General features: G+C 38.3%; 2 protein-coding genes across 2 annotated transcripts in view; one reads left to right on the top strand and one right to left on the bottom strand.

Moving 5' to 3' along the window:
• Positions 1-2959: 2959 nt before the first annotated feature.
• LOC138035262 (uncharacterized) lies at positions 2960-4736 on the bottom strand. The gene is made up of 2 exons (XM_068882066.1): positions 4488-4736; positions 2960-3733 (listed from the first exon to the last, which is right to left on the bottom strand). Exons 1-2 carry the CDS (start codon positions 4734-4736, stop codon positions 2960-2962), a joined length of 1023 nt encoding a protein of 340 aa, XP_068738167.1.
• Positions 4737-9099: 4363 nt separating this feature from the next.
• The window catches only part of LOC138035261 (uncharacterized), an 890-nt gene continuing 333 nt past the window's right edge, over positions 9100-9656 (top strand). Inside the window, exons 1-2 of the mRNA XM_068882065.1 lie at positions 9100-9296; positions 9572-9656. The exon at positions 9572-9656 is cut by the window's right edge and continues 333 nt beyond it. Of these exons, the coding sequence (XP_068738166.1) occupies positions 9100-9296; positions 9572-9656 (282 nt within the window). The remainder of the gene's footprint in view (positions 9297-9571) is intronic.

The following is a 9656-nucleotide window of genomic DNA, read 5'->3' as shown; positions in this document are numbered from 1 at the left end:
ATAAAACTATCCTACAGCTGTATGCCAAACGTAAGAACAATCATCGAAGGAAATAACAAAAGAAAACTGGCAAAAGGCAGCAAAGATAATGTCCAGAAGGAATGCAATTGTCCGAGGAATACCACGTGCCCATTACAAGGAAAATGCCTCTCAAGAGACATCGTGTACCAGGCAACGGTGAAGACCAGCGAAAAGGAAGAAAAGTACGTAGGACTCACAGCAACTGATTTCAAAGCAAGGTACGCAAACCATAAAGCATCGTTTAAAGCAAGAGCGAAGAGCAACTCAACTGAACTGAGCAAATACATTTGGCAATTAAAGGACAGCAACACCGACTATACAATTTCGTGGAAAATTCTTTGTCACGCCTAGCATTATACTAACGCGACAAAACGTTGTAATTTATGCATAGCTGAAAAATATTACATCATATGCCAGCCGCAAACAGCAACACTCAATAAGCGCAACGAGTTGATTAGTAAATGTAGACACAATGAGAAATACCTATTGAAGAACGTTAGGTAAATAGGAGCGTGCAACACGAACGGCCATGTATGACTAAAAAGCGGTAATCTTCAACGAATAAAATCACTCTCGGTTACACACTGATGAGTGCAGGACAAACTAAACGTCCTGTACGAAACAGGCCTGTATGAAAACCAGAGGCAAAAGTATGATCGTGTCCTGATTATTCATTCATTTATAATTGCCCTACCGCATGGTATAGAGCACTCTTAGTACAGCAAATACAAGCCTACTTTACGTATATATATATATATATATATATATATATATATATATATATTCATGTTTTTCATTCGCTATAATTAATCAGTTGATTAACGGGATGGGTTTCATTTCTTCATTCTACGGTCTATATAAATAAGCCTGCATCATTAACTTGATCCCCCTGATTAGCTGATGCCTAAGTTGGTGTTTGCCTGTGAATCGTTAGTCGATCCTTAGGTTTAAGGCTATGAAGGGGTTTAGGCTTTCCCATCCCACCCGTGAAAGAATCCCGGGATACTCACGAAGGCCAATTCACTGTCTCGATAGCTGCGTTGCCAGCGTGGTTGTCCTGATGGTGTAGTGGTCATCACACCCTACCGGTGTTCAGGGGGACGTGGGTTCAAATCCCGCTCAGGGCAATTCTTCATGTTTTTCATTCACTACAATTAATCAGTTGATTAACGGGATGGGTTTCATTTCTTCATTCTACGGTCTATATAAATAAGCCTGCATCATTAACTTGATCCCCCTGATTAGATACCTGGTACTAAATAGATGACATTCTTCGACCTACAATGTACATCCTGTCTAATGGAGTAAAAACGGCCTGTACAGGCGCTGTGAAAGATCTTATTTTCAACAAGATAATGTTATTTAGTCACCTGTAAAACATGCAAGATTCAATACGTAGGTTCAACATCGAATGAATTTAAGGTCAGATTTCGTAATCACAAATCGGCTATGTTGACCAACAAGGCCACGTGTGAATTGGCCGTCCATTTCAATAGAAAAGAACATCACATGTCTGACTTTGAGTTCATTGTTATTGAAAAAATTGTTAATGACACTACTGATGATATGGACAAGGTTTTACTTACAAGAGAGGCTTTTTGGTGCGCACAGTTATGCACCCTCCAACCTTACGGCTTGAACAAAAGATCCGAGTTTAATTCCAAAAATAGAATAAGGTTTAATTAATCATTCACTGGAGTAATTGTACAACCAGTTGGGCATTTGGCCACCTGATTGCATGATTTACAAAGTCCTGTTGTTTATTTTAAATTATTAGTTTCCATGTCTGGTGATTAACGCCTTTTTCGGAATAGAGCTAACTATTTCTTATCTCACGTATTGTCCACTCGATGTATTCCAACCGCACGTGTTACATGACATATTATTGTGATTTTTTATAATTTTTTTGTAATTTTAAACATTTTACACCTTTTGGTTCATAGTTTTGTATAAATAGCGCAAGTTCAGTTGTACCAGGTATTTTTAGTTTTTAGTTTTTAGCGTGTACTGAGAAAGCCCGAAGGGCGAAACGTTTACACGAGATTATAATATACCAGACCTGTGAGAAGTTCGCCAGCGACTCATTTTTTCATTCTTCATATATATAGATATATATATATCGGTCCAGGAAGGCGATCTTTGGTTGTCACTGTCAAGGTTGTAAAAACTTGAGATGAGATATAACAGTACATGGTGAAGACGTTGAGTTTTAAATCATGAAGGAAAGATGCCCAGGTTCTTTTTTTTTTTTTCGTTTCTGAAAAAAATTGACTTTAGATTTAAACAGCTTTCAACTTTGTTTACATGTCGTAACATCAGATAACATGGTACTCGACTGAAAAACTAGTTAGCTGCAGTTGATATTAAACTGAATACTTTATTTACTTTCAGTTTGAGTTCAACTGTCAACATAGTCGCAAACGATTGGCCTCAAGTAAAAAATATTGCCAGCCGGTGTGACCGGCGAAATACGACTTAATTCGTTGCTATGAATCGCTGTGCACTGCAAATAACCTCGAGGCGAAAAACAGGAAAGCCTGTTTTTATTTTACCTTGCATGTAACTTCAGGAAATACAGGTCGTACATATATCATTTAGAATGCACTTAGTGCGCTGTTTGTGAAGTTCAAATTTGTCAACGTATTGGTTGCAAATAAACTTTGACAGTCAACTAGTATCCTTTTTAAATGAGTCTAGTTTTTGTAGTCTTAGATTTGGCTCTTTTCAACTTCTTTTTCACCCCTAGTCTTTCACTAACACTACATTAAACAGATCAGATAAATTTACTTCTCAACTTTGCAAGTTGAAGCTCTTTTATAACTGTAGAATTCCGCCATGAGTCAACACTCTCAGTAAAAACATTGAACGCGCCTACCATCGATTCAAAATAAATTTAGCTTGTTACATGTAACAATACCAGTGACTTTCGTCATAACGTTTAAGCGATGTATCCACAGTGCCTAAAGAAATTTCTAGACATGCCAGGCGTAGTGCGGCTCAAGGCATCATAAATCGCAACAAGTGTGTGATTTTCAGTGAGTTCTGTAGTTTTATGAAGCCACCCTTTCATCACACGGAAACAGTATTCACAAGTGTTAAAGACCGGATGATAAAGAGGTTGAAACAGTAAGTTACATCCCCTTCGTGTGAGCATATTTCTGAGAACTGGCTCCACATGTCTCGCATGGTGAAATCCACAATTATCCATTATTACTGTATCTCCGTCTTTCAACACCGGATTGTCCAAAACATCTTTTTCTTCTAAGGCTTCGGCAAAGAAATTTAACAGTTCCAATCCATTGGATGGTCCATTTATTACGTTAACATGGCTTACTCCGAAGATGCTGTGCAGCAAATTTACGGTAAACGTTGCATTCGAAGCGTATCGCTGAATTTCAACCGCTGGTGATCCAATCTGTGAGTGACCATAGGTTCGATTGCCTGTTGTCTTAACAACAGAGTACTCGTCAAAAAAATGCATACTTGTCGAATCGAGTGTGCTGCACACGTCTAAGTATTGAACAAGGCGTCGTTCCGTGTCTTGAGTAAGTGACTCTCTCGCAACCACATTGAGTCGTTCATACGAATAGCAAATATCTTCCCGCACTACTCGAGTTAATGAGGCTTTAGAAGGGCAATTTTCTGTCAAACAGACGTGATTGTGTACCAGCTTTTTCTGTATATCCTTGGCAGTAATGCTTGGTTGTTGTTGCTTACAGAATTCAACATATGTCAGGACATCATCAGTTCTTGCATGCCGTATTCTATTTCCCCCAATCCCGTGTTCACTGTGACCGCGTTTGCAAAATTATCGATGATATTTTGAACCGAACTCTTCGCAATATTTAAGTCTCTCGCTATCTGTCTTTGACCAGTACCCTTCAGCCATCTTTCCACAATTTCGTCTCTGACATTATTGGGAATTGCCTTTCCTTGTTGAATGAAAGGATTGTGGGCCATGACTGATTAATAATTCTGCAACTAAAATCGCAACTTCAAATCGAACTTCAAATCGAACTTTCCAATTTGACTTTGCAAGCACGCAATTTGGTTGGCTCTTTGATAATGGCAATCGGAAGTCTGGAATGTAGTTTCCAAGTTGCCAAGAGACTTGCGAACCCACGCGGCCAAAGTAAGGTGAAATCAACTGTAAATGACACATAAGGTACTGAAGTTTATAGAATGTATTAAAGTATGCCTGTTATTGCAATTTGTATTTTTTTGGATGTTAATAAAGTTAAAATTTGGTAACGAACTCGGTTATGTTAAGTAGCGAACTCGGTTGTGCGGTAGCGAACATGTAGCGAACTTGAACGTAGCGAACTCGACAAGCAGCGAAACCGGTGGGTCTTGTTTGTTCGACAGATATTTGTCTCTCCACACTCGGAGTTTGAACAGCATATGTAAAGTAGTGATCCTAGCCCAGAAACTGTTTCTTTTATGCAGTCCGAGAGCCGTAGAGCCACCCCACAGGCTTCACAGCCCCCATCCAAAGCCTCAGCGAGGACATTAAGATCTACAACTCGAAGACCGCTAAGTGAGACTCCGCTGCAGACTTCCGGATGACGCACATTTTTTTCATTTTCTTGTTTTTTGATAGCAGACCAGGAAGCTGTAAGGCGATTTGCGGCATTGTTATTTCGAATAAAAGCTTCAGCTCTGCAAAAGCGGCCCTTGTTTGATCTTCTCGCGCTAGCGTGAAGAACCGCCGCCATCTTGGATGTCGTAATGTTATGTGCAGCAAAACCAGGGAATCACGACCTTAAGAGAATATAGTAAGAACCGGTCAGCGGAAACACACACAAACATAAACACCGTATGCCATCAGATGCCATCATGGAACTTCGCGGCTTTCGTACTGCATGACAACCAGCTTGCGAGCAGTTTTATAGCCAGGAATTTCAAAGTTGAGCATCCCGAATTTTAGGAGTGCTTTACTGAGCATTCTCCACATCGTGACAAGGCAACCGGTACGAACTGAATTGCCAAAAGGTATTACCTGTATTCCCTGCTGAAATACCAAGATGCAACACTAATTTGTCAGCTAAATCTAAAAACAAATAATGATGTTTGGAGCTTTTTGTCACCCATTTGCAGGCAAAGGAAATTGGACACGGTGTCGTGGTAAAAAGGAACCATTTGAGGTGTCATCGAAACATGAGAACTGTCGTTAGAACGCGGCGACATGCATTCTCTACCTCTGTGTGATTTTCCCGTTGGCTCTGAAATGTTTATGGAACTGCTAGCTCATTCTGTATTATACATTGAGTGCCTTTGTTGCGAAATTTTATTGTTATCTATAGAGTAGAATAATTGCAAAATTTTCATTTGTAAAAGTACCGCTTTGTTAGTGGTATGTGTGATTTAAGTTACCTATTATAGATCCCTTTAGAGCGGTTAACTTTGCTGGACAGTTTAGTTTCAAATTTACTTACCCAGATACCAAAAGACAGTAAATTTGCCAGAAGATGTGATTTTTGAAAAACTGATAACTGCAAATGTGCTTAATGTCTGACTGTCAAACCTAGATAAATATAATCTATAGGAGATATTCTAACGGTCTTGCGTGAAGTCGCCGTTATAATATCATTTGAAAGAAAGACAGTCGCAAATAAAAAGTACGAAAAATCAGAATTTTGTCTCGGTGTATACATTTGAAATTGATTGGCCTGCACGCACACGCGTATGGTGTGCCCGTGGAATTTTTAGCATCAAACGCTTCACAAAGTGTGAAATATTCACATCCAGTATTGATTTTCATCAAAATTTGAACACCAGGAAGAGAAAAGTTTGTTAGAACATAATTTATTTTCAGCTTTTTCAATAAAAAGGTCTCACACCCTTGTAAATTATAAGGCTTAGGGGTCCCCAAGGGGGGGGGGGGGGGGGATGGGGCAAGGTGAAAAACTGATACCATTAGTTTGAGAGGAAGGATGATATAAGTAGATTTTTAACTACATGTTGATCTGCTTCTTGAAATAATTTGCTAACAAAACTCCAATTATTAAGGAGCAAAATGTTGCCCATCCCCATCCTGATTCTAGAAATCAAACAAATGCCACTGTGAGTAGTTTCATCCCAAGGACTAACTACACACAAAATAAGAAGAAAGGTTTTGTATGCATGACCATTTCCAATTTTGCTCAAGCCTTATAGTGATATTCCCTCTTAGAATTTAAAAATTGAAGTTGAAATAAAATGATCTGATCTCTTACAGTACTTCTGTAATTTGAATTTTCTAAATATTTACCCCAAAAATAATTCATTTGCAACAATGGGCATGAAGGGCATCCACCACCCCAACTGAAAAATCAGCACATTAAGAATAATTATAGGTTGAAACTCAGTGTCTCGAAAAAGAATTGGGAGCATACATGTATATAGGCAGGAAAAACATGACCATTGTTAAATAATGTTTTGCATTTATGTGAGAGAATTGATTTCAGGAAATCCCAGCACTTTGGTTTGACAAATAAACTCAGTGTTTGGAAGTAAAATTTGGCACCATAGGCAAGAGAAAGATGGGCATTGTTTAATAATTTCTTGGGTTTTTGGTGAGATAATTGATTTCAGGAAATCCAAGCACATTGGTTTAACAAATAAACTCAGTGCCTCAAAAAAAAATTGGGAGCATACATCAGGTATATATGGCAACGAAGAGAAACATGCCCGTTCTTTAATAATGTTTTGCATTTATGTGACATATATAGCTGGAGTTTTGAAAACAAGGTCAAACGTTGCTGCCAAATCCAAAGTGAGGGCAAGGCCTAATATCCTAGGGCAAATGTCTACTCGCATGCAAGTCTAGCAAGTATGAGGTAATAGCGCATAGCCAAAACGATTCACTAGACCTCTTTATGGGAAGCTTAGTGACGGAAATGTTGACCTGTTGGGCAAGGGAAAAAGGATTCCGTGCCATATGAAACACTACTTCTTCTGAAGTCACTTTAAGTCATGCAGACACGTTAATTTAATGACCTTTTGCCTTATTGACTAATCTTATAGCTTAGTGTTTTTCTCAAAGACGTTTTGTTTTATTTCCAGGTCTAACTCACAAGTTGCCAAATGACAATGAAAACTCACTTGTTAAATCAAAACCTGTTTTCAATGGAGAAGTTAGAGTCCAGTTTAATCTGACAAAATAAAACCGTCCCAGATATTTAAGTCTAATTTAAAGACATATTAAGATATGTGGGGATCAATGAATAAAATTATCAACCAGCAACATGCAGCAACAAATTGCCACAAGCAAATTGTGTGTGTCAATCAACCACTTCTACGTTTTTGTCATTTAAAAGTTATAACAAACACTCAAGTAGTGTTTAATCACATCTCAAAACATAAAGAGGAAATTTGAAAATGTTATGCTTAACGGTAACCGAGTATTTTGGAAAAAATTCAAGGTAATTATAGAAAAGGTGATGAGACAGTTTCTCAAGTTTGTGCTAAAATATTTTCTCAGTCAGAATTTTTCTCTGCCTACGGCCATGATTAATAAGATGGAAAAGGAATCAACTCCAAGGCTGTCTACTGATGTAAACAACATTAAAGGCTCTTCATTCAAGTAATAAATGATTTCTGTGACAAAAATGTGTGGTTCCAAAAAATACATATACTCCAACGAAGGATTGTTATTTGGTTTGTAAGCCCCTAGGGCTGTAATTAAGGGAGTTTTAGTGTAGCAGGGCATACTGTTGCTGTTGCTTGCTATGATAACCTATTGTGTCACGCAAATGATAACAATGTGTTCACCAATGATCAGGTAGTTTTTTTGATACCATGATTGTTAAGCATCAAGTCACTGATAAAGAGTGGTTATAATAACCCATCAAAATTTAACAGCTGGAAACTGTTTTGAGCTACCTCAAGAACAGTTCTGGATTAAGTTTAGATTGTATACAATGTATGTTCTGGTCAAATTAAGATTTAAAGAAAATGAAAATCATATTTCTCAGTCTACCCCATTAAAATTTGCTTCTTAAGTTTCTGAAGCCACGGAGAAGAATCTTTCCATGTCTAAACCTATCAATGGCGAGATTTCAATATTTTGGAAACCATGGCTGCGATTTGCCCATACTTGGAAGGGGCATGACTTCCTTAAGTCCTTGGACATGAGCTTTTCATTGTCATGAGAACTTCTGGTTGATGAGCTTGGCACTCATGAGGGTGAACTTTATTTAAATGATGAAAGCTGGTTTTGATCTGTTGGACTCCATGGGCTGCTTGTGATGCTGTTACTATACCATTTGCGATCTTATTGGCCCCCCTTCCCTGGACAACACGTCCTTTTGTGGCGCAGTTACAAATTTGCGCTTTGTCGCCCTCAGCATTGTTTCCAGTGTTGTTTCCACCTTCCCAATATGAGAGAAGAAGCATGCTGAGGTCATTATGCCAGTAATAAATGAAGTGTGTGAGGAATACTGAACAATTGTTTGTGTTCTCAAATGGTTGAACACAATTATTGTTCACCTACATTTTGTAAAAACCATTTCAAGTTCAATAACTGCTTTATCATTCCACTCGAATTGGCTGTCATAAAATGTGGTGTTTGTAAGTGTATTGCACCAGCCTTGTCATTAATCAGTGAATAATGATTTTTGTAAAACAGACGTGATTGTTCAGTGTTCTTTTCACACACACCTTCATATAATTTGTGGGGCTCAAGAAAATATCCAGAGACACCTTTAATACCATTTTAAAAATTGTCCTTTGTGCTTTGTGATTGGCATGAGTTATTACTTTAGTTTTGGTTTAGACCCATTCTGCCCCCCCCCCCACCCCCCTTTCCCCCAATACACTTCATATACAATAATTCTTCCATTTTACGTTAAAGGGATACTCTATCCCTCAAAACAACTTTTGCTCAAAAGGTAGTGTTAACATCATAAATACGGAAAAACGATAAAGTACATGAAAACAAAAAGTAGAAAAGTCTGAAAATCGATGAGAAACAGCAAAAATATCCCTTATCGGAGGACCGGAGGTAAAAACGACATTTCTGAAAACATGTGATTGATGACGTAGAAAGAAGAACCCTTTCTCGAGTGTCTTGTTTACTTTACTTTAAAAAAATGTGCAATGGAGTCTGAGGATTCGCGAAATAGTTCTTCTTCCGATAATAGTAGTGACGGAAGTGTGGAGGGACCTTCATTTATTGATTGTGAAGGAGCACAGCCATACTTATTTGAGCAGTACGACAGTGATGCAAGCTCGGGTACGGACTCTTCAAATGATTCTGGCGAACGACAATACGAGCGACTACAAAATACAGACTGGTGAGCGATCAATTTCAATTTGCAACGTGTAGCAAATGCTGTTGTAGTCCAAACTTAGGACGGTGTTATTTTTCATTGTGTCGATAAATCAAAACCAGAAATAAAACTTTCTTGTGACAGAGAAATGGTATTTGTCCCATTTTTAAATACATGTTTCGATGACGCGATAGGGGCAGCGCGAACCGATTGAGACGGATTAACAGAATTCCTCAAGTCAAAGTTTATTTCGCACTATATGAGAAACCCTGCTTTGACTAATTGTATCTATACCTTAGGTGTACTTGTGGGAATTGCCAACGTCCTCAACGTGTAGAAGAGTGCATCTGTTGCTCCGAAATTGACTGTATTGTTGCCAAAAAC

The sequence above is a fragment of the Montipora capricornis genome, unplaced genomic scaffold (genome assembly GCF_036669925.1).
Source record: "Montipora capricornis isolate CH-2021 unplaced genomic scaffold, ASM3666992v2 scaffold_346, whole genome shotgun sequence".
NCBI classification, from domain to species: domain Eukaryota; kingdom Metazoa; phylum Cnidaria; class Anthozoa; order Scleractinia; family Acroporidae; genus Montipora; species Montipora capricornis.
Note: the sequence above shows the minus strand (reverse complement) of the source record. Positions and strands in the feature narration are given on the sequence as shown.